Source organism: Eretmochelys imbricata, chromosome 22 (genome assembly GCF_965152235.1).
Source record: "Eretmochelys imbricata isolate rEreImb1 chromosome 22, rEreImb1.hap1, whole genome shotgun sequence".
Lineage (NCBI taxonomy): Eukaryota > Metazoa > Chordata > Testudines > Cheloniidae > Eretmochelys > Eretmochelys imbricata.
Window position 1 is genome coordinate 3,516,255 of NC_135593.1, and position 24,863 is coordinate 3,541,117.

General features: G+C 60.3%; 1 protein-coding gene across 1 annotated transcript in view; it reads left to right on the plus strand.

Moving 5' to 3' along the window:
• The window catches only part of ROBO4 (roundabout guidance receptor 4), an 87,787-nt gene extending 64,973 nt beyond the window's left edge, over positions 1 to 22,814 (plus strand). The window contains 7 exon segments of the mRNA XM_077839936.1: positions 2,227 to 2,340; positions 11,396 to 11,537; positions 13,113 to 13,281; positions 13,283 to 13,335; positions 16,170 to 16,576; positions 19,080 to 19,325; positions 22,639 to 22,814. Of these exon segments, the coding sequence (XP_077696062.1) occupies positions 2,227 to 2,340; positions 11,396 to 11,537; positions 13,113 to 13,281; positions 13,283 to 13,335; positions 16,170 to 16,576; positions 19,080 to 19,325; positions 22,639 to 22,814 (1,307 nt within the window).
• The last annotated feature ends 2,049 nt before the right edge of the window (positions 22,815 to 24,863 follow it).

The window sequence follows — 24,863 nt, forward strand, 5'->3', positions numbered from 1 at the left end:
GCAGTATAGGCAGAGCTCATCATAGAATATCAGGGTTGGAAGGGACCTCAGGAGGGCATCTAGTCCAACCCCCTGCTCAAAGCAGGACCAATCCCCAAGTTTTGCCCCAGATCCCTAAATGGCCCACTCAAGGATTGAACTCAAGACCCTGGGTTTAGCAGGCCAATGCTCAAACCACTGAGCTACCCTGCCCCCCCCCCCCCCAGCTAGCTAGATCAAAGCTCCCTCGGGTAACAGCCCCAGCCAAGTTGCAGCAGATCAGGCAGCGCTGCTTCAGAAAGTCCCCGGGGCCCTGGGTGGGCAGGGCTAGCCTGTGCTACCCCCTGCTGCCATGGCTTCCCTGCTGCTGTTACCCAAGCTTGCCTTGATCTCGCTAGATCGGCCCTTTCTGCAAACACACCTGCAGCTGCAGGGTAGACAGATTCATTGGCTTGAAAGTGACATTGGCATAGCTACGTCAGTAAGGCGTGTGAACCAACCACACCCTGACCCGGGTAGCTCTGCCCACCTAACCCCCGGAGCAGACACAGCTATGCTGGCGGAAGAGGGCTTCCATTGACATTGTCAGGCTGTGTGGAGTGGCTCACCACCATGAGTGCCAACCCCCGGGCAACTGGCACAAACCCCAAACTGGTAGTATGTTCCACAATTAGAATTCACCAACCCAGTAACAAGTGTGAACTCCTCTGACACTGTTACAGCAAAACCATGGCGTCACAGACAGTCCCCTTGGGCACTCCAGTCTATCTTGCTTTTGTGTAAGATGGTCCCTTATACCACAAACCACAACACTCAGGTTACCTCTAGTCCCAAAGGACCAGTCAGTTACCCGAGGTCAATGACACCTCAGATCTGAAACCCAAGAAAACGCCTATAGCCAATCCTATAATAAACTAACTAAAGGTTTATTGGATAAGAAAAAGGAATGAGAGTTATTGACAGGGTTAAAGCAGTAAACACACCCACAAATGAGTTACAGTCTTAGGTTCTAAAAGGTAACAGAAGCTTCTATAATCTGCAAGCTCTATATGGCCTCTCTCTTGCATACGCTTCACAGTCTTTGCCCTGCAGAGTTCAAGCAGTATAGACATAAAGTTCCTTCTGGCCAGGCACTTTTATTCCCTCCCCCCGGAGTTCGAAGGGGTGGGACGAGCACGTCTCCTCTTCAGGGGCATGAGGGGAGCAATCAGCGAAGTCTTTTGTGCAGTGATGTCCCACAATGGCTTGTCTGGTGTCTGTAGACCTTTTGTGTGTGCAGGACGTGACACCTCTTGTGGTAAACGAGTATTTCACACCTGGCCGTGCTTCCTCCTGACTCGGGGCTTTGCAGGTTCATAGCAAATGCTTTTATAGTTACAAAGAAAATACTTAAATGGTGCCCTGTAATGTGGGATGCAGATATTATATGTGAGATTAATACCTGCAGCAACTCACAAGTATGTCATAAAGTCCCAACTCTGAACACATGGTAACGCTAGCATGTTATAACAACACAAACACAGTGGTGAGCCTGGCTGGTTTCCAGCTGTGCCTTTGTCAGGGAGGCCGGGGGGGCCTTGGCATGAGCTGGCACCTGGCCTGGCAGCGTCACACACATAGCTAATGTTCTCTTCTGCCGATGCTGGCTGCATCTACGTGGCACGGCTCTGCCAGGATAGCTCTGGTGCACAGCTGTGCTGGTGTAGTCAGTTTCCACAGTATGCATCTGATGAAGTGAGCTGTAGCTCACAAAAGCTCATGCTCAAATAAATTGGTTAGTCTCTAAGGTGCCACAAGTCCTCCTCTTCTTTTTGCAGATACAGACTAACACGGCTGTTACTCTGAAACCAGTCTCTGCAGTGTAGCTGTACCCCCAGCCTGGGGGCCCTGGGAAGCGAATCACTGTGGTGCAGCGTGCACCCCCCCCCCCCATCCCAGTGGTGCTGGGAGCAGAGCAGGGCAGGCCGGGATTCCCAGGCTCGGTCGCAGAGTGATGTCAGGGGCTCGCATGCGAGTGGGGACTGGGTCCAAAACCTCCTCACAGGCTCCTCCGCGCTCGGCGACAAGTCCAATGCAGCAGCCACTGTCGCAGGCTGGACACTGGCTTCAGTGGGTTCGCGCCCATCTGCACGGCTCCAGCTGAGAGCTGGTCTGGCCTGAGAGGGGCCCGGAGGAGAGGTGCAGCTCTGGTTATCCCCCCCCACCTCAACTGTCCCACGGTTCACCCCTCCTCTCCTTCTCCCCCAGAGCTACAGCAGGTACAGAGCACCCCCGTGCTGTCGCCCAGCCTCCCGGCGTACTCCACCAGCCCTAGCAGTGTGCCCGGCACTGGCAGCTCAGGAAAGCGCCATGCAAGCAAAGGTGAGCAAAGCCGCAGCCTGCCCCATGGACCTTCCTCCAGCCCTGGTCCCAGAGCGTTGGGGCTGCAGCACCAGGCCAGGCTGCCCTTCCCCAGTAGCTGGGGGGCTGGAAGGGAGCAGGGTGTTCAGGAGAATTTCCTGGGTGCTCTGCAGGCCTGCGAGTGCTTTGGGACCTTGCGGAGCACTGCGGGAAGTTTGGGGGAGATTGGGTTCACCCATGGGGCCCTGTCATAGTCTGGGAGGTGCACTGGGGGGCTGCTAGCCTATGTGGCTCTCTGCGGGGTGAGGCTGTCTTAGCGGGGGAAGGTGGTGCTGGAGGGCTCCGTTAGTGGCAGGAGTATCTGGGCACTTTGTTAATGGGAGGTCTGGGGGTCTGTGTTAGTGGGGGTTGGGGGCTGCATTAGCAAGGGTGTTTCTGGGGATCTGTGTTACCCTCTGGAGCTCTTGGGCTGGGGAGTGTTTGGGGGGCTGCGTTAGTGGGGGAGTCTCTAGGTGGGGGGGCTGTGTTACCCTGTGGAGCTCTCTGGTGGGGGGTGGGGGATGTAATATTCCCTGGTCTTCCATGAACCTCTGGCCATGAAGCCAGGGCCTTCCCCCTCCAGACACTGTGGCTGGCTGGAGCCATTTGCTGGCATCGCTTCCCCGCTGGCTGGTGGAGACATGGGGGGGCCAGCCTACTTGGCCCCCATTGGGGCTCATGCCTGGTCAGAGAACACAAAGGCTGGGCTTGTCTGGGGCCTGGAAACTCAGCCGCCTCTGCCGCTCCCTAGGGACTCTCACAGGCCCCCCATCTCTGCACTCAGGTACCCCCAGACCCCTCTCCTGCTCCTCAGTACACCCCACCCTCCACCCCCTCACACTGCCAGGCACTCGGGCTCCCCCAGCTGCCCTGCTCCCTCAACACTTGCCCCCTCACCGTCCACATGCTCCTGCTCCACCTTATCCCCCAGGGCTGGGCCCCCTCCGCCGCCCTGGCCCCACTCTCCTGGAGGCTGGGGGCAGGCAAGGGGAAGGTGAGGGAGCCTTGTGGGGCCTGCATGGCCTGGGGATCTGCACTGGGAACCATGGCCAGGTGCTGCCATCCACAGCCCGTGCCCCAGCGAGGGACAGTGGGACACCCTGGTCACTGAGTGAGGTGGATTCCTTCCTTGGAGCATCTCTTGCCCCAGCTGCTTCCTCCAACACCAGGGACCACACTGAGCAGAGCCACCCTACCCAGAGGCACCTCTGAGATGGCAGCCTGGGCTGGCCTAGGGCAGAGCTGGCAGCAGCCAGGCCTAGGCAAGACGAGGAGACTGGCAGGAGAAAAGGAGGGAATTCTGTAAGCCACATCCCTGGGGCTCCAGGCCTGTCCGGGGGACAGCAAGTGCCTGGGGACAGGGCTGGAGTCTGTTACCCCCTTCCTGACCGTCCCCATGCCAGGGCTGCTGTGAACAGTTTGGCAACCCATTGCCTCTCCTGCTCTCCGTGTGGCACTGAGCCAGCCAGGGTGGGCATGTCTAGATCTCACTGCCCAGCCACGTAGGGCATCACTGCCCAGCCGAAGGACCAGCCGGAATGGCTCTGAGTTCTGCCAGGGCTTGCGTTACTAGAGAGTTGGCAGCAGGGGGCACCAGCGCCCCACACACAACCGCCAGCTGGGCTCTTCGGTCGGGATAAGAATCCCCCGGCCCTGCCCTGCCCAGTGCTCATCCTGCTGCACCCCAGCTCTGCCCCACGGCCGTGGGGATGCAGAGTGGCTGCAGGCGCGTGCTGCAGGCAGGGACCAGGAGGCTGGGGGGGGGCACTGTGCTGGGCGCTGCCCCTCCAGCCGCTCACCAGGGCTGCTCCCCCATTTGGCACACCCCGTGGCTGGGAGTGGGGCTTGCACCCCCAAAGGCAGGGCGGGCTGGGCTGCTGGGCCCGCCTGCTCTGACAAGGCGGGGCTGGGACTGATTAATGGGTCCAGGCTGGGTCTAGCTCAGTTTCAGCCCCAAAAGGTCCAAACCCCAAGTCAGGCCCCAGACATCAGACACTGACCCCCACATCATGATATTTTTAACAAAGAGAAATCCTGTGATGAGGGGCTGGCCCCCAGGCCGGGAACAGTCTGCGCCCTGCTGAGCTGGGCTGGACTCAATGCCGTGCCCTCCAGGGGAAAGGCTCATAGCCCGGCAGCAATGCCCTTAGGCAGCCCTTCCCCTGCAGGCACAACCAGTCCACTGAGAGAACACTACACGTATTAAATCTGCTTCTGTCCCTCCTGGGGCTCACCGGGCAGGGGCTGTCCCACCCTGCATGCCCCCCTGGGCACTTTCAGCCGCAAACACTGTCTGCCCCCACCCCAGCGCAGCCCCAGGAACCAGGCTACAACCACTAAACATGCAATGGGAAAACCAGCATTAATGCAACATCCCACGTCCCATCAGCTCACAGTGCTGTGTGATGGAAAACCCCTCCAGCAGTAAAGCAGGGCCTTGACCCAGCTGTTATGCAAAGGGGAATATTTTTTACCCCCACCTGGGTCATTGGCAGGAGTTGCCCCTCCCTTCCCCCCTTTAGCAGTACAGCACAGCCCTCTCCTCCACTCCAGCTGCAGAGCGATGGCTGGGGAGCGAGCATGCTGTTATCCTGTGGGGGCCGGTTCCTGCATGGTGCAGCTACGGCCCGAGGGTTTCTGAGCCAGCAGGGGGATGGGGCGTGTCCCTGGTTTCGAGCAGGCGCCCCACCCAAACGTACCGATGGCCCGGCGTGGGGCTGAACTCAGAACAGCACGAGCGTCTGCTGGCTGCACTCGCGCCTGGAGGGAGGAGTAAAGGCACCGCCCTCGCTCTGTGGTCGCGTGCTCCAGGCCCACGCTGTGTTCGGGAGGTTAGAAAAGTGCCTAACGTGACATGCTCCTTCGGAAATGCTGTGTGGCAGAGCAGCCGGGCTTTGGCTCGGGTATATTAAAGACTTGGCTTCTCCCGGCTCTGCCTGCGGGGACCATGGACAAGCTGACCGGTGGCGTCTCTGTCCGACTGGTGAGATGTGGAACCTTGGCTCAGAATCAGGGCAGTGAAGGGCACAGAAATAGTAACAGTAACCGCTGGCACATGGCCTCTGGTTTGCAGGTCAGCGCCCCTTCCACCGTGGCTGCTGTGCCCGGCTCCATGGCCGCAGGGCTGCGCATCGCCACGAGACCCCTGCAGCCGAGGCCAGTATAGTGCTGCTCTCACACTGGCACCACGGCCCACAAGAGAAACGTGGGCTGGGAGGTTCAGCCCCCGCTCCCTGCCGTAGCGATCCCTGGCAGGGAGGGTGTTTAGCTGGCGGGTTGAGGGTGTGGATATCTCAAACACATCCACAGGTTTTATGTAACCCTTGCTCCAACCTCGCCCGGTGTTACCGCGATCGGCTACATTCTGTCCCAGCCAGTGACCTGAGCAGGGCTGGCCCCACCATGAGGCGAACCGAGGCGGCTGCCTCAGGTGCCAGACTGGGCGGGGGGGGGCGCCACTAGGACCCAGCGTGTAGAAAATGGTGTCTGCTGCTGGTGCATCTCGATTCTCCCTGCTCTGGATGCACAGAGATGGGGGAGTGCTGGGCTGGAGGAAGGAGGGCGCAAGAGACAGAACAGGCAGGCAGGAGAACAGGGGAGCAGGAATCACAGAAAGCAGCAGGAGCTGCAGGGAGAGAGAGGGGGAGGAGCCTCTTATGTCCCTCGCTAGCACCCCCAGGAGCCTGGACTGATTAACCCCAGCTTCTCAGGGAGCTCCCTGTGTCCTGCTGCTTCCCGAGATCCACTTGAGGAGAAAAGGCCGTCAACTGCAGTAGTAGGAGCCAGTTAGGCCCTAAGACGCTGATACCTTCCCTCACTCAGGCCCTGCTACCAGCCTGCTTATTTGTCCCCTTCAACTGAGTGTTGAGAGCCACTATAGCTGGCCCAGAACAGCAGCCATGAGTGAAAGAAGAAAATGCCCCTCTGGGGCAGCACTCAGAAAAAGAAATAAAGCAAAGGAAGCTTTTCTATCTAAGCAGGAAGGAGCTCTCCTGAGATACATAGGCACAAATGTTCACCGTGAGCCTTCCGGCCCCAGTAAGGATGTGAGTGGTGAGGAGAGGCCTGATCTTCCAGTTAGTCAGAGTGCAGGTGACCTGGCAGCTGCTGCAGGATCCATATCTCCATCTCAAATGGATGTAACCATGCACAGTCCTGAGGAAAAGTGCAGATCAGAGAAGAGTATGGTGGAGGCACAAGAAACAGCTGCTGCTGAGTTTAGTTCCTTAAGTCTAGATGATCCAGGACTCTGGACCCACTTGAGCAGTAGCCCGAGGGACTTCCTTGTACTGCACGGGCCACAGCAAGTGAAAAACTTCATGTTCCCCAAAGACAATGAAAATAGAAGTTTCCATCCAACACATTACTGGTGTGAAATCCCCAATGGTGACAAAGTGAAGAGGCCATGGCTTATGTACTCAAAAACCCAGAATGCTGCATACTGGTTTTGTTGCAAACTCTTCCAGTCTAATGTTCCAGCCACATTGGGTTCTACAGGAACAAAGGACTGGAAAAAACTGGCTAGAAATCTGGCATGCCATGAGAAGGCAGCAAATCACCAGAGAGCATTCCATAGGTGGAAAGAGCTTGAGATGAGAGTAAGGTTAAAGGCCACCATAGATGATCAGCATCAAGAGAAGATTGGATCAGAGTCTCTTTACTGGCAAAATGTTCTGAAAAGGCTCTTTGCCATTGTGAGAAAGCTTGCTACCCAAATCCTAGCCCTGCGTGGCACTTCAGATCAGCTGTATGTGCCAAACAATGGAAACTTCCTTAAGGCTGTGGAGCTGATGGCTGAGTTTGATGCTGTACTCCAGGAGCATCTAAGAAGAGTCACCACCCAAGAAATGTACACACACCACTACCTTGGAAAAACAATTCAAAATGAGATTATACAGTCACTGGCAACAAAAGTCAAACAGAAGATTGGGGCAGATCTGAAGTCAGCAAGATCTTACTCTGTTATTCTGGACTGCGCACCTGACATCAGTCATATGGAACAAATGACTTTAATGGAGCGTTTTGTAACCACAACAGAACCTAGTGACAATGTCCCTGCAATGGTGACTGTCAGAGCATTTTCTAGAATTTATTGACATTGATGATACTACAGGAGCTGGTATGACAAATGTGCTTCTTAAAAAGCTGGAAGAGACGGGAATTGCGACAGCTGAATGAGAGGTCAGGGCTACGGTAATGGTGCCAACATGAGAGGACAGAACAGAGCAGTGCAGACACGGATCCAAGAGTTAAACCCCTCAAGCTTTTTTTGTCCTGTTCAGTTCTCATTCATTGACCTTGGTGGTCAACGATGCAGCATCAGCTTCTAGTGAGGCTGCTGAATTTTTTAATGTAATTCAAAGCATCTCTGTATTTTTCTCTGCATCAACTCATCCGTGGCAAATTTTGAAGCAACATCTGGGAAGATCCTCTCTGACACTGAAACCACTGAGTGCCACACGATGGGAAAGTCGAGTGGAGGCGATAAAGCCTATCAAACACCAAATTGGGAAGATAGATGATGCCATAGTTGCCATTATGGAGGATAATGCTGTGACAGGAACTGTTCATGGGAGAACAGTGGCAAAGGGAAATGGAATCACCAGAAACATACATAACTTCAAATTTCTGTGTGGCTTAGTGTTGTGGCATGACATAGTGTTTGAAATAAATATTGTAAGCAAGATACTCCAAGGTGTTGACCTTGATATATCTGGAGCAATGGAACAATTGGACAAAGCATAGTCATACCTACAGTCTTACCAGTCAGATGAGGGATTTCAAAATGTTCTGAAGAGTGCACAGAAGTTGGCAGAGAAATTTCACACTGAAGCGATTTTCCCACCCATTCAAGAATACAAGAGTCACCGAAGAAGACGGCATTTTGATTAGGAGGCATGGGATAATCCCATAAGAGACCCCAAACAACAATTCAAAGTTGAATTCTTTAACCAGGTGCTAGATTGTGCAATACAGTCAGTTGAAGAACGTTTCCTGCAGCTCAAGGAACACAGCAGTACATTTGGGATGTTGTCTGATATTCCAGAACTCCTCACTATACCTGAAGAAGACCGACACCAGCAATGCAGGGCACTGGAGACAGTGTTGACACATGATGACATGCGCGATATTGATGTGAGTGATTTAGGTGAAGAACCGAGAGCCCTTTCAAGATATATTTCAGCAGGTTCAACTCCAAGGCTGTTCTGGAATATATGTGCACAAATAAGACAACCACCCTCTTTCCAAATGCTTTTGTTGCTCTGCGCATACTTCTAACCCTTCCTGTAACAATTCCCAGTGGAGAATGCAGCTTCTCCAAGCTGAAGTTAATAAGAACACATCTACGCTCCACAGTGACACGGGAGAGGCTGGTCGGCCTTGCAACCATCTCAACAGAGCAGGAGCTGGCCCAGACTGTGGACCTTCAGCAGGAAGCAGTTCAAATCTTTGCAACCAAGAAGGCACTGGAAAGCCCCACTTTAATTATTCAAACAGATACAAATGGCAGTGTTTACTCTGCAGACAAGGAAAGTTACATTTGCTGTTCAGGTGTTTGAAAGTTAAGTGTTACTTAACATTTTTGAACAAGGCATTTTAAGTTGTTAGTTCTCCTTTATTGGGGTAGGTAGCAGAGCAGTACCATGAGAGGAGTAGAATGGGAAGAAGGCAGAATGGCGACTTTTCAAAGTTTTGGCCCAAGCGAGGGGGTATGGGGGGGCGTCATTTGAGCTCCCTGCCTCAGGTGCCAAAATCTTGTGGGCCGGCCCTGGAACTGAGGGCTTGAAATGCTCCCCCAGGGCAGTCTGTGCAGAGCTGGGAGCTGACCCCAGGGCTCCCAAGAGCCAGGCTAGCGCTCTACCCACTGGCCCATGCTGCCTCTCTGAGGGGGAATACAAATCCTCAGAGGGAGGAGGCTCCCCCAAGCAGGGATTCAGAATCTCTTCCCCCAATGCCCGTTGGCTCCACTCTGGGCATAGCTCAGCTGTCTCGTTTCTTTATATGCTTTGAGAACCTCCAAATCGCCCGGCATGTGAGGCCATTCGGATCCCCACCTCACCGAGGGCTTTGCCGCCCGCTCTTGGAGGGGCGGCATGACCACCTGTGCGTCATAGGGAGGAGGTTGGGGGGCCTGTTACCCCACCCCTGTGCAGTAAGTTGCACCCACAGGCACTGACTTTTATTTTTCCCCATGGGTGGCGCACCCCCGCGCCACCCTGAGTCCCTGGCCCCACTCTGCCCCTTCCCCTGAGCCCCTCCCTCTTCTCGCCCCTCCCCTGCCGCCCTGCCCTTGATCCGCCTCTTCCTGCCCTGGCTCCGCCCCCGAGGCAGTCTGCCCTCTCCCAAACGCCACCGGCCAGCCGCAAAACAGCTGATCGGTGGCCCTGCCAAATAGCTCTGGCTGGTGGGTGCTGAGCACCCTTTCTTTTCCTGTGGGTGCTTGAACCCCGGTGCACCCACGGGGTTGGCGCCTTGTATTGCGTCCACCCTCTGCATGTGTCTGTGCTGGGAGCAGGCTGCCGGCATGTGGGGCAGATCCTGTGCTGTGGGAGCGGAGAGGGTCCCAGCGGGAAATTGGCACTGGGAAAGGCCCACACTAGGTCGGAGGAGGCCTAGCGCAGCTCGCCAGCCATAAGCCTGTGGAGAGGGCTGTGTGAGCGAGACCCACGTCAAGCTGGCTCCCAACCAACAGGCCAACAGTTCCTGGCCGCCAGGGGCCAGTCCTGGGCTTCCCATTGCCCCGAATGAAAAGGTTATAAGAGTTTGTAGCCTGCCTGCCCCCAGACCTCCGAACAGCCTCCGTGTCAGCTGTGTGCGGTGGCTGAGGGTCCGTTGGCTCGGCTGCTGACCTGGCTTTCAGCCTGCGGCACTGGGGAGCTGAGCTGCTGGAACCGGGTCAGGAGGTGGCTTGACTGGGGGATGAAGGGGTTACTTGGGAGCAGGTGGGTCGGTTAGTGGGTTGGGGGCTGGTGGGTAGGAAGTGGGCTAGGGGACTGGTGGGTCGGTTAGTGGGTTGTGGGGAGCTGGTGGGTAGGTTAATGGGTGTCAGGAAGCTTGTGGGTAGGTTAGTAGCCTTGGGGCCGGTGGGTAGGTTAGTGGTTTGTGGAGTGGGAATTGGGTGTTTGGTGACTATAGGTAGGTCAGTCTCTTGGGAGTGAAGAGTTGATTGCAGGTAAGTGGACTGGGACATTGGGTGGGGAGTTGGTGAAGTTGATGGGGCATGGCTGATGGGTCAGTTGGTTTCTTTGGGCCTGGGGATGTGGTGAAGGCTGGGTGAGGATCAGTTGGCCAGTAGGCAATAGAGGCCTTGGTGAAGGGCTGGTGGTCAGTCGTTCAGGATGGGGCTGGGGAGCTGGTTAATTGGGAGCTGATGGAAGGGTTGAGGCACTGGGGCGTTGGTTGGTGCTGGTTGGGAGGTTTGGGCAGCTGGAGAGTTGGTTGGTAGGTTCAGGGACGTGGGTGGATTAACTGTGGAGTTGGTTCGCTGGGAGCTGGTGAATGCATCGCAGGACAGGTTGGCAGGGGGAGGAGGGAATTGGTTAGTGTCGCTGTGTGGATGAATTCATAGATTTGAAGGGACCGCTGTGATCAATTTATCTGATCTGTACAGCACAGGCCGTAGGGCTTCCCTGGATTCTCTTGCTTAAACTAGAGCAGATCTTTTAGAAAAACACCCAGTCTTGATTTAAAAATTGCCTGATGGAGAATCCACCATGACTCCTGGTAAATTGTTCCATTGGTTAATCACCCTTCACTGTTAATTTGCTCTTTTGAATTTGTCTAGCATCAGCTTCCAGCCAGTGTATCTTGTTGGGGTGGGTGGATTGGGTCTGTTGGGTTGGTTGGGGTGGTGGGGTGTTGGTTGGTGGGGCTGGAGGGATGTTGGTTGGGGGGTGGGCTGGGAGGGATGGCAGGGGGGTTCGGTGGGTGGGTGACGGAGGCTGGGGCCAGGTGGTGATTGGCAGGTGGGACGGGTGGGTGGGTGGCAGGGATCTGGATAGCTGGCTGATCATTTTTCTCAAGTTTTTTTTCCTAGGAGAGGGTGCCAAAGTGCTGAAAACCTTCAGCTCCCCGAAGCTGCTGCAGTCCAGAGGTTCACTGCACGTACCTGGCACGTTGCCCCCCCCTCTGGCTCTTCCCGCTCTGCACAGCCCCCAGGGCCAGGGCGTACAGCCAGAGTAAGGGCCTTCTGGTTTTATTTTAAGTGCCCGTTCATCCCGCCTTGCCTGCCAGGTGAACTGCACTTTAGAGCTCCTTCAGCCCCTCTGGAGTGCACCCCTCGGAAGGGCAGAACTCTGTGACCCAGCCACCCTGGGCCCGGCACTGCCGAAAGGGGCAGCCACTTGTTTGCCTGCACTTGGGGTTTCTTCCTAACAAATGCTCTTGAGGCCCAATCACCGACTGTGGCCAGAGGGAGTGTAAAGGCAAATCAATCCGAGGAGGAGTCATGCACACCTCCAGCGGGTTCGCCTGACCTGCTTCGGAGAGACGCCTGTTTCCTGCCTCCTCTCACAGCTGCTCAGCTGGGTGTGGACAACAAGCAGCAGGCGAGTGCCAGACTGTGCTAGACAGACCCAGTCCCTCTCCTCATTCCGGCTCAGGCCCTGACATCTGGATTCCGATGGGGATGGGGCCCGTGGGGGGCTCAGAGCCAAAGGTGGCGGTGTCTGACTCACGGGATCCTTCCTGGTGCTTGAGTGTTACCTCACCCCACCGAGTACCAAGCACAAATCTCTGATGGGGAGAGCACAGCCGGTCTAGCGCCCAGCACCCCCCATGCCCACTCCTCCGGCAGCACCTAGAACGTCACCTGCTGCCCCCACAGCCCTGAAGCTGGTGCAGGCAGTGTGTGTAGGGGCCATGGAGGTGGAAATCCAGGCCTTCTACCTCCTTTTGCTTAAAATGGCAAAGTTCAGTTCCAGAGCAGGGTGGGAATCCCCCACTCGCTGTCTACAGATGAGTTTCGGAGCGGGGCTGGAATCCCCCCTTACTGTTTATAGGTTGGTTCTGGAGCGGGGTGGGAATCCCCCCTCGCTGTCTATGGGTCGGTTCCGGAGCGGGGCAGGAATCCCCCATTCGCTATCTACAGATGAGTTTCGGAGTGGGGTGGGAATCCCCCCTCGCTGTCTATGGGTCGGTTCCGGAGTGGGGCGGGAATCCCCCACTCGCTGTCTACAGATGAGTTTCGGAGAGGGGCGGGAATCCCCCCTCGCTGTCTATGGGTCGGTTCTGGAGCGGCGCGGGAATCCCCCCTCGCTGTCTATGGGTCAGTTCCGGAGCGGGGCAGGAATCCCCCCTCGCTGTCTACAGGTTGGTTCTCCTTTCCCATGAGGATTCATTTTGCTACTTGTCAAATGCGGTTAGGAACCTCCCGGTTCCTCCTTCCTGGCCCTCCAGGCATGAGGGTCAGTGCCCTCTGTAGGGGGGCGGGAGGCGCTGGCAGGCCGGGCTAATGGGCCCACAGGTGCCCTGAGCTAGCCGGCCTCGGGGACAGAAGTACGGGTACCGTGTTTCTGTGTTTGGAGGATGGAGGGCTTTGTCCAACACCCAGCTGACAGCGGCCCCTGGAGGTTTGCCGCAAGTCCTGGGCTTCCCGCTGCGGGGCGAGGAGCCTCTCACTGCCGCGGGAGCCCATGGGTCTGAAATGGCACTGGGGGGCTCCAGTGCTCAGCAGGCCTGGGGGAGGCAGGGCAGGCGAGGGCATGAGGCCCAGCATGGCAGGCTCCCCATGCGGCTGGTGTCTGTGCCTACAGGAGCAGAGACGGTGGGGAGGCAGCCAGGCCGTTCCCGGCTGGAGAGCTGCAGCCGAGCGCGGAGAACACCCTCCGGGGGGGGCTGCCTTCACCCCCGCTGCCCTACCGCCGCCTCGCCGCTGCGTCTCCCGCACCCTCACTCGGCGACGACGGGGAGGCCGTGCTCACGCCCCGACCAGGTGGCTGCGTACCTGGAGCTCAGTGCGGAGGCCGAGTGCCAGAGGTAAGGGCTCCGGCAGGGCGCTTCAGCCAGGCCCGGAGAGGGCTTGGGCAACTGCCTGGGGCCTACACCAGGGAATCCCCTCCCCAGCCTGCTGCAAGGCCCAGAGGCCGGGCACAACCTCTCGCCGCGCCCCCCTCGTACCACACCCTCCCCGTGTGCTACTGAGCAGGCTGCACCAGCAGCCGCCGAGCACCCTGCACGTCTGCCTGCACACTCGCCGAGCACCCTGCACGTCTGCCTGCACACTCGCCGAGCACCCTGCACACCCCCCGCACACTCGCCGAGCACCCTGCACACCCCCCGCACACTCGCCGAGCACCCTGCACGTCTGCCTGCACACTCGCCGAGCACCCTGCACACCCCCCGCACACTCGCCGAGCACCCTGCACGTCTGCCTGCACACTCGCCGAGCACCCTGCACGTCTGCCTGCACACTCGCCGAGCACCCTGCACACCCCCCGCACACTCGCCGAGCACCCTGCACGTCTGCCTGCACACTCGCCGAGCACCCTGCACGTCTGCCTGCACACTCGCCGAGCACCCTGCACGTCCCCTGCACACTCGCCGAGCACCCTGCACACCCCCCGCACACTCGCCGAGCACCCTGCACGTCTGCCTGCACACTCGCCGAGCACCCTGCACGTCTGCCTGCACACTCGCCGAGCACCCTGTACACCCCCCGCACACTCGCCGAGCACCCTGCACGTCTGCCTGCACACTCGCCGAGCACCCTGCACACCCCCCGCACACTCGGCGAGCACCCTGCACGTCTGCCTGCACACTCGCCGAGCACCCTGCACGTCTGCCTGCACACTCGCCGAGCACCCTGCACGTCCCCTGCACACTCGCCGAGCACCCTGCACACCCCCCGCACACTCGCCGAGCACCCTGCACGTCTGCCTGCACACTCGCCGAGCACCCTGCACGTCTGCCTGCACACTCGCCGAGCACCCTGTACACCCCCCGCACACTCGCCGAGCACCCTGCACGTCTGCCCGCACACTCGCCGAGCACCCTGCACACCCCCCGCACACTCGCCGAGCACCCTGCACGTCTGCCTGCACACTCGCCGAGCACCCTGCACGTCTGCCTGCACACTCACAGACACCTGCACACACCCCGCACACGCACACAGACACCTGCACACACCCCGCACACGCACACAGACACCTGCACACCCCCGCATACTCGCCGAGCACCCTGCACACCCCCTGCACACTCGCCGAGCACCCTGCATGTCTGCCTGCACACTCGCCGAGCACCCTGCACACCCCTTGCACACTCGCCGAGCACCCTGCATGTCTGCCTGCACACTCGCCGAGCACCCTGCACACCCCCTGCACACTCACAGACACCTGCACACGCACACACCTGCACACTCACACACACACACACACCTGCCTGCACACTCACCCCCACAACCCTTCTTGCACACTCACCCACACAAGCACACACGTGTCTCAAACTCACCCACTCACATACACCTGCCTGCACACACGCCCACACAAACACACACACACACCTGTACACTCACATAGCTACACATGCACAAAGACCTGTACTCTCACACAAGCACACACCTGCCTGCACACGTCTGCACAGTCACCCTGCATGCACACACCCATGTGCACACTCACCCACAGAACCGCACCTGCACAAACACACAGCTGCCTGCACACTCACCCACATACACACTCACGCACACACCTACATGCCTGCACACTCACCACCACAAACACACACACACACCTGCACACAAACACACACCTACCTTCACACCCACCCACCCCTGCACACTCATACACACACACACACACACCACCCATCTCCTCAGCATCTCCCACTGGCTGGCTTCAGCGGCTCCCCACACAGCTGGCTGGCTTTTGGGGATCCCTCACTTAGCTGCCCCTCTCTCCCCTGCATTGTAGGGGGAGCCTGGGCTCGCTGCTGAGGGTGTCACTAGGCAGCAGGGTGCCGGGGAGTTAACTGTTGCAATGATCACACCAAGCCCCCGGTGTGGAGCTAGCCTTGGGATTCCTGCTCTGCACAGCAAATGGGGGTGTAACCCCTGGCCCAGGGTGCCAAATCCCCCGCTGATCCACGGGCAGGGGGAGGGGTTTGCCCGCAGCGCAAGGATGAGCCTGTGTGCTCCAGCTGGGCGGGGTCAGGGCAGCCTTAGCGCTGTAAGGCTCAACAGGGTGTTTTAATGGGTTTATGTCATAGACGCCAGGGCCAGAAGGGACCACTGTGGTCGTCTCGCCTGGCCCCCTTGCACAGCACAGGCCAGAGCCCTGCCCCAGACAATTCCTAGCGCAGATCTGCTAGAAAACAAGGCCGGCCGGATTTAAACAGTGTCTGTGATTGAAAAACAAAACCTACCAGCTGGTACATGGAGCCATACAGCTCTAAGGGGACGTCAGCCAGGACTCGAACCCCTCCCCATCAGACCCCCCTGCACACAGCCCCATTGCATCGAGCTACAGCAGGCTTCACAGCCCCTCAGCTCTAGTGGAGGTGTCCCCCCATTTCAGTCACGGCTACGCTCCACGAGCTGGGGTCACACCCTGCAGGTTGGACGGCTGAGAACATGTCAATAGGCTCGGGCTGGAACCTGGCCTCTGAATGGGCCCCGGGGAGCATGGGTGGGACCCTGGACCGGGTGTCACTGGGAAGTGCAGGGCTGGCCGTGAACCCCCCCAGGAGCGAGGCTTTGCCGCGGCAGGGATCGGAGCCCCCCAGGGAGCCCAGGCCCTGCCTTCTCTGCCCTGGGGCTGCGAGTTCCCTTCTAAGGCAACTGCCCACGTCAATGCCAGCTCCACGTTCTCGCTCCAAAGGCACCGTCAGGAGAGCACCTCCTCCGCCCCCTGGGCCTTCTCCCCCCCGCACACCTACGGCTACATCTGCGGCCCACTGCGTTCCGAGCTGGGGGTGGGACCTGCCCCCGAAGAGGACGACGACCCCGCTGCGGAGGGGGGCGGCTGCCAGTCCATGCCCTTCTTGCGCCGGTACTGCCGGACGCCCTCGTCCAGCCGCAGCGAGGCCGAGGGCTCACTGGGCGGCTCCCTGCTCAACGGCTGGGGCTCGGTCTCCGAGGAGAACTTCACCAGCACGCGCTGCAGCCTGGTCAGCTCCTCCGACGGCTCCTTTCTCGTGGACGCCAACTTCGCCCGGGCCCTGGCCGTGGCCGTCGACAGCTTCTGCTTCGGGCTGAGCCAGAGCGAGGCTGAGCAGGCCTGCCCAGGTACATGGATCCCGCCCGTGCCCAGAGCCCGGGGGAGAGGCCTCAAAGCCCTTGCACTAGGCCCTGCTGTCTGCGCCAAGCCTTGGGTGCAGCTGGAGGGGGGCAGGGGCAGGTTAATTTTCTGTTTCTCTTAGGACCGAGAATGCCAATCAAACCTTTGGCCTGCCCTGGAGAGGGGGCTGCAGATGTTAATTAATGGGGGCTCTGAAGAACCGCTGCACCTAACTCCTGGGAAAGTCACTGGGTGGGGAGGGCAACCCGGCTTCTGGGCCAAGCTGGCCAAGGCGTCCCCCCAGCACCAGCCTCTGTGCCGGCCGGCAGAGTAGAGCAAGGTCTGGAATGAAATCCGTACCCTGGAGCTGACAGGGCTAGGGGATCCTGCTCCTCCAGTCAGCGCGGGGCTGTGCTGGCATCCCCTCCTCCTCCTCAGCCCCTGCCTGCACTATGGGGCCTCGGGCACACGGATCCAGCAGTGCAGCTGTGTGTGCCGGCACCCAGCACGGCCGCTCCTCTTTGCGGGGAGGTTGAATTTAGAGAGGACACTGGGGCCTGATTTTACACCCCCAGGCTGGCCAGGGCAGGTTGGGCTGGGCTGGTCCAGGACTCGCGCGCCCACTGGCAGGGCAGACACCTGCGTGGCCATTGCACTTGTCTGGCCCTATGCTGCAAATCAGCGTCCCGGTGGCTGGCAGCTGCAGCCGGGGGATCCCTGCTTGCCCCCACAATAGGGGCACTTCCCTGGGGAGGGCAGGGGGATTGTTCAGACACAGCCTCCCCATTGCATTACAGCCAGTGCCCTGCCCTGCGTGACCAGTGCGGGCAGGTTTCTGTCTGCCCAGCTTTGGCGGGCGCCTGAGGGACGTCGGTTCTCAGGGGCTGGGAATGCTGGTTCTGATGCCCCAAGCGGCATTGACTCACCTCCCAGAGCACATGGCTCTGCCCGGCCAGCCGAAGAGCTGCTCATGTAGTAACCCACTGCTAGTGTGACCCACACAGCTCCTGGGTGTGGGGTTCTGTCCCATCCGGTGGCACCAAGACCACTTAGAGAGAGGGATTAATGAGTCTGCTCTACACCCTTAGCTACCAGCCAGCTAGCTTTTAGCTCACGCAGTAGAGGCTCATGCATTAAGCTCTAGGGGTCCCTGGTTGGATCCTGCTTGCCGACGACTGGGGGTGAGGGACTCTCAGGTACCAACATGCCCCTCACCGAGGGCAGGGGGCTCTCAGGTACCCATGTGCCCTTCACCGAGGGTGGGGGACTCTCGGGTGTCCACATGCCCCTCACCGAGGGCGGTGGGCTCTCGGGTACCCACGTGCCCCTCACTGAGGGCGGGGGGCTCTCGAGTGCCCACGTGCCCCTCACTGAGGGTGGGGCTCTCGAGTGCCCACGTGCCCCTCACTGAGGGGGGGTCTCGGGTGCCCACGTGCCCCTCACCGAGGGCGGGGGGTTCTTGGGTACCCACCTTCCCCTCACCGAGGGTGGGGGCTCTCGGATGCCCACGTGCCCCTCACTGAGGGCGGGGACTCGGGTGCCCGGGTGCCCCTCACTGAGGGCGGGGGCTCTCGGACGCCCACGTGCCCCTCACTGAGGGCGGGAGGGCTCTGCAGGGTGTTTGATGCGCTGAGCTCAGCCATGCCTTATGGCGCCCACGTGTACACGACTCACACCTCATCCACAGGCAGCCGTCCTCCAGGAGCCCAGCGGGAACCAGCTGGGCTGGCTCCTCTCCGGGCTGCTTGCACCTGGTCCAACTGAAACAGCTTCGCTGGCCCAAGGTGCCGCTCCTCCAGCCGCCAGCGCCCGCTGCAGCCCCAGCCCTGTGCGTCACTCGCAGCCTTGCTCCAGCACGGCTGCCACTCGGCCTGCACTGTGCCTGGTGGGCAGAGCCAGAGCTGGCCCCAGGGCGCGGCTGGATGGGAGCCAGAGGGGTCCGCAACACCGGGGGCGGGGGGCAGGAGGCTGCTGTAGACCAGGGGCCCTGCAGGAAGCTGCAAAGGGAGCAGGCTCTGAGGAGAGGCCTGGCTGCCTGAGGTCCCAGCACCGTGGATGGGACACCAGCCCCGCGCGGTCCAGCGAGGTGGAAATGAGGCCAGCCCCTCGCACCACTTCTCAACTTTTAAGGAAAAACCACTAGCAGAGAGAGGCCACCTGCCCTGGGCTGGGGGGGCCACGTGAGCGAGCGCGGCCCTGAGGCCAGACCTGAACAGGTCTGTCCCCGTTCAGTGGCCAGGCGTCAGGGTCCCGCCCGTCCCTGCTCTGAGAAGCCCGTGCCCTGGCAGCCCGTGGAGTGGGCTCTGATCTCTGCTCCACCCGCTGAACACTGGCATGGGAATGGCCTGGCCCTTCGTCCCGCGCTGCTCAGCCCTTCTGCTGCGCCAGGGTCACCCCTAGTGATGGTGGGGAGCGGCGTGGGGCCAGCCCGGGGGTCCCTGGGGTCACCGACTCGCGCCCACCCCCTCCCTGAGCCTCTCAGCGTAACTCGGGGGTTGCTTTTTCCCACAGACTTCTCGCCGCCCGCCTCCCCGCTGGATGGGCTCCTTCCCCCTCCCGAGCGGTGGGAGGGCGCGGCGTGGGCTGGAGCAGAGCCCCTTCCCCTGCCCACCTGGGAGTGGGGCACTGGCTGGCTGGAGGAGATGGAGGCCAAGTACTCCCAGAGGCCCGAGGGGACTCCTGCCGCTGAGAAGCCAGAGGGGAAGGCAGCACTGAACAGGACCCGGACCCGCCCTGCCCCTGGGCCTGGGCCAAACGGCAAGTGTTAGTGCCCATGCTGCCTGGCACGGGGCGAGTGGGACGCTGGTGGGCCGGCCTGCCCTGGCATTGCAGCCCTGCATCCTCCCCAGCCAGGGGAGCCCAGGCCCCACCTGCCGGGCCGCTCCTGGGGCCAGCCACATGCACCATGGTGCCCGAGGGTGGCCTTAGCCTGCTCGGGCACTGCGCTCTCTGGGTAGCCCTGGACTCGCCCCCTCCTGGGCAGCACTTGGCCAGGAAATCAGCCAGAGCCCTTAGTGTCCCTGGGCCCTTCAGGGCACGTCTACACTGAGACCCTGTGGCTGGCCCCTGCCAGCTGACTCGGGCTGCGGGGCTGTTTCATTGTGGTGTAGACGTTCAGGCGCGGGCTGCAGCCTGAGCTCTGGGTCCCTTCCTCCTGGCAGGGTCCCAGAGCCCGGGCTCCAGGCCTTGCGCCCACGCTGGGGCTGGAACAGGTTCCTGCAGTCATCTGCAGAGCTCCCTGTGACACACACCAGCGGGCACACAGTGCCTAGGCGGGGAGCCAGTCGGCCAGACACAGGAGCACCCTCCACTCACCCCTAGAGCAGGGGCTGGGAGCCACCAAGGCTCATAGGGAGCACCGAGAAAAAACCGCTGGGAGACTCCCCAGGAGAGAAGGGAGATAGTCCTGGAGCCCGCTTCTCCTAGCAGCTAGGAAAGGGAGGAGAGTTCCCCACCTAACCCAGGAAAAAGTCCCCAAACAGCCCCCTCCGGCGACCCCCTTGGATAAGTGCCCCAGCTCCTTCCTGCTACCAAACGCCCTCTGCCCCATATCGCTCCCAAGTGTGAGTGCCACCCTCAGGGCAGACTGATAAAAACCCTGGGCACGAACCCCTGAACTTCGAACCAACCAACTGCCCCAAGTACAAACTGCCCCAGCACTCTGACAGGCTGAACACGGAGCCCCGCCAGCCCTAGGGTACTCCGCTCCGGCTTGCCACCCATGGGAACGTATCGCCCTGACAGGTGACCCTTCCGACCAAGAATCACAGCAATAGTCAGATACCCACTTGCCCCAGGCCGATTGCATGTTAGGTCTCACACCAAGGACAACGCTTGTGGCCAATCCTCTAATAAACTGTATGAAGATTTATTACCTAGGAGAAGAAAACTAGAGAGTTATTTACAAGGTTAAAGCAAGCGAATAGAGACACACCAATGAGGTACAGTCTTGGCTTTCACAGTGTAACAAAGGCGTCTATAATCAGCAAGTTCTATTGTCCTTTAGGGCTAACCCAGGCTAAGCACTGGGGATCCCTTGCTTATGCCTAGGAAACGCCTTCCTCCCTCTCCCGCCCCCAAGTCCAAGCAGCACAGATACCTAGTTCCTTTTGTCTGGGCGGCTTATCCCCCTCCGGCCATGTGCTCTCCGCTGCAAACTCAGCTGGTGGAGGAGTCCACTCGCATGCCTCATCTTTACGGGGAGGAGAGCAGGATGGGGAGCGCTTCGTTTCTCAATCCGGATGTAGGCTCCCGCCAGAGCCTGTCTGGTATCGCTGGGTCTCCTCCCTCAGGAGGGGGTGCAACAACTTCCGCAGAAGAGCAGCTCGTCACACTAATTAGCAGCCTCTCCGATATGGCGATTCCTTGAGGCTCACCCTCCACCCGCTCCAATTGTGTGGAAGACAGATCAATGCAGGCTGCAACTACCAGGCATTCACTAGAGGCCAACCACTAAACATGTCCTTATCATCCTCAGACCTGTTTGATCAGTATTCACCCCCATGTGAGCTACAGTGATTCCAGCCCTGGATCTGTCAGTGTCCAGTAGAGACATGGGGACCTTGGCATGAGCTGGCACCTGGCCTGCCAGCATCACCCCCCTCCCCCACCTCTCCAGCCTCACACACCTGCATGCTTCAGTGAGCAGGTGAGATGCTCGGCGAGAGACGGCTCCAGGGCAGCCTGCTCCCCCCCCCCGCCCCCGGCAGCCACACTGGAGCCTCGCCTCGCTGGGCTGGGGGTTGACAGCGAGGGCAGCGGCAGGAAAGAAGCTAGCCTCTTCCTCTTAGTGATCACTGGCGCCTTGTCCCATCTCATGCCGGCCTGGCCTCAGGAGTGGCCACGCTGGAACAAGCCAGTGAGCCCGCCAGGCCAGGCCTCCCCGGGCTGGGACACTGGCCCGGCCAGCTGATCTGGAGGCAGGTGCAAATTTTAGTGAATTTTGGAATAACCTGCCCTGTGGGACGCTTCTCCCCAGCCCTGTGCAGCGTGGGCTGGGGGCGGGCAGGCTCCCGAGGGACTGGTTCAAGCAGAAACGCGCTCTGGGTGCAGCTCAGGGATGCCAGCTCCACACAAAATAACCTGGACTTGCAAAGCCTCTGGTGGCCTTGTCCCTGCCCTGGCGCTCCACAGCCCAGCCCCCCCACATTGCCCCCAGCCGGACTGCCACTCCCCACAGAGCCTGTCCGTCCCTGGGGCACTGCACTGGACTGCGTGCAGTGATTAGCTCCCAGAGGGAGCTGGCTCTGAGTCCCAGGATACTGGGGGAGGTGACTGGCTGATATGGGCACCCCTTGGGGTGAGGGTGAGGCAAGGCCGCTTTGGGCAGTGCTGTGGGAGCTGGGGTCAGGCTAGTGAAGGGCAAGGGGCACTGGGACACGTGTGTGACGGGGTAGCGATGCCTGAATCCATGGGGTCTGGATGGGGTAGAGGAGAAGGTTTGATCCAAGGCCAGGCGCAGTGCCAGGTGCATTTTGGCCCGGATCCTCGACGCTCTGGTGCGTCCTGCACAGCGGCCTTCCGTTCCCGGGTAGGCCTCTCTCAGCTCCTGGCCATCATCCCGGAGCGGGTGGGGTGCCTGGGGAGGGGAGGTGAGGCTGTCTCCTGGCCCCGCTGCCCTTGGTGTGTCGCTGAGTGCTCTGTGCAGGTAATAGGACAGACCCGGCCCTTCCAGCCCCTCAACCTGCAGATTTGCCTCTGGGCACTCCCCTGCCCTGTGCCAGCTGGAGATGCCATGGCCCTGCGTGGCAAGCCCGGCCGTCGTGCCCATCTCGCAAGGAAACAAGCTCGTTCGCCAGGGGCTCAGAGTGCCCCTTGTCATCAGCGCCTGACTCCCAAACAGGCCAGCGGGTTTCTTTCCTCTGAGCCCCACTGGGCCTTGACTCAGGAACACAGTACAAATGGTCTCCTTGTGAAGAAGGAAAATTCCCCTTGTCCCCTCGGGAGGGGTTGCTCTGCCCAGGGCTGGGGTCCCCATGCCAGGCCTGGTCTGCCTGTGGATGGCGGAGTGACACTCTGAGCCTGCTCGGCCCCTGCTGCTCGCTGTGCGTAAAAGGTGATTCCTTTCCAGGTGCCTGCATGTCGGAGTCCAGCAGCCCTGCTGCGGGGGCGGTGGGGGAGTGCCAGGCCCCCTGCCCTGCTGCCCACAGTCCCATGCCAAGCAGCTCTGCCATTCCCAGGAAGGGAGAGACGACCAGGGTTGCTCTGCAGCCGATGGATGCGGGGGCGACAGAAGTCCAGGCATAGAAAGCTGAACACATTCTGTACCAGGCGGGCACGACGTCTGGGATGCCCAAAGCCCAGGGAGACTCTTGGGGCACCGTGGGCCTGAGGGCGAGCGCTCGGCTACTACTGAGCCCACCCCCGGTGCCTGCTAGACACGCCTGGCTCCTGGTCATTGACAACAGCATCCCTGATGGAAGGCCGTAGCCGCTTCCCCCAACGTGGGCTGCGATCCCATGGGAAAAGGATTCCCCAGCCTGCCCCACACACTGAGGGGGAGCATTCACCAAGGGCCAGGCAGATGGGGCAGTGCAGAGCCCTCGCCGAGCTCCACACCAGCCGCGTGCAGGAGAGGAGCCCCACGCAGCACGGCCTGGGCACGGCCAGCAAACGTTGCCTCCTTTTCTCCGGAGTGCCTGGTCCCTGGCAGGACTTCTCCCGCTGCCCCACTCACAGGCTGGCGCGCCATGTGGGGGCCAAGCCGGGATTCCCGCTGTTGGCGTCAGGGCCGATCTCTGCTCCGTGACGCTGTCTGGGGCACTTGCCAGCGTGGGCTTTTCCTGGGTCACACGGGGAACCCCCGGGTTTGGAGGCCCTTGCAGCTGCTGTCGGTTTACAGAAGCCTGCATTTGCTGCCCAGGTTGGAGCTGGGAGCCCGGCGGCTCTGCCCACCCAGCTGGGTTCACCACACTCAAAGCTGGGGGTTGTTTGGCAATTGCCTGTTACGGTTTGGTCAGGTCTGCCCTGGGCAATGCTCTCAGCTCTGCAGGGGCACGAGCCTTGAAGCGTTTAATATTTCCTTTAATGGCTGTTGTGAGACGTTTTCCGGACCTGCCTGATTGCCCAGTGTGGTGGCCTTATTCCTGTAAATAAAGAGAGCTTTTCCAGCGAGCTGATGGCCGCTGAGTCACGCTCTGCACAGCGCCCAGCGAGCCCCGGGGGCCACCCACGGGGCACGGTGTTAGCACCCCAGGAGCCCTCCAGAGCCTGGGCATCGCGCTGCAATGAAAGGCGCAAAAAAGGCAGCTGAAAACAAACTCCTGACAGCTGCAAGGTCTATCGGAGAGCATGCGGGGGGGCTTGATTTGCCTCAGCACGTGTCGTTCCCGCCCGTTGGCGTGTCTGCCCTCGGCTCCTGTATGGCCAGCGTGCAGGGAGCCTGTACTCCGCGGGCTCTGCGTGTGGTGGGCCCCTCCTCCGCAGTCACTGTGAGCGAGTGGGCAGCCCTGCGGGCCTGGCAACGTGCACTGAAGCTAGGCAGATACCCGCTGCAGTGGCTCTGTGGGTGGCCCAGCCCCGCTCAGCCCTGTGAGATCCCCTCGAGGAGTTAAATCACCCTGGTCTAGCAGGCCAGCATGCAGTGATGGTGTCTGGAAAGTCAGCCACCCAGGCCCGGCTGCAGCTGCCTGCTGCCCTCCTGGAGCACCCGACCGGGGCTGGGGACAGGGTTACTAGCCAGGCCAGAGATCAGGATGTGGTAAGAGCCACCCAGGGTACCCAGGCTTCTGTGGGGAGCCCCAGATCCGCCACCTGCCCTGGGTAGGGGGCTGGAGTGCCCAAGAGCAGCCTGTGGCCCATGTCCCCACCCCTGAGGGCAGGTGGGGCATTGCTCTGGCCGCTCCGGTCCCCAGGCCATGTCGCTGCCTGGCAGCCACGCTCAGGACGGGTCACGGCACACGTTGTCCCACATGCCCCAGCCCTGGGCACGAGTTGCTGTGCCCCTGAAACCAGGCACATGTAACTGCCCCAGGAGCTGGGCTTTGGGCGAGCGCCCTGCCACTGCTTGAGCGCCAGCTCTCTGGGTGAGGCCTCTGCCAACACCTGGCCCCGCAGCCATTCCCTGCGACTGGGGCCATGCGGCGAATCCCTGCGGCTCCAGGTCGAGCCGGGAGGCAAGCTCCCCTCGGCATTGCCCTAGTGAGTGCGCTGCCCCGGGGGCGCTGGGCAATGGGTGTGTCTGGGGCAGAGTGCCCGGACCCGGCCATCAGCGCGGGGCGCTGCAGAGGGAGAGCGGGCTCTATGGTTATGTCGTCACAGCATTTTGGAGCATGCCTCCCAGCCCGGGTCAATAGA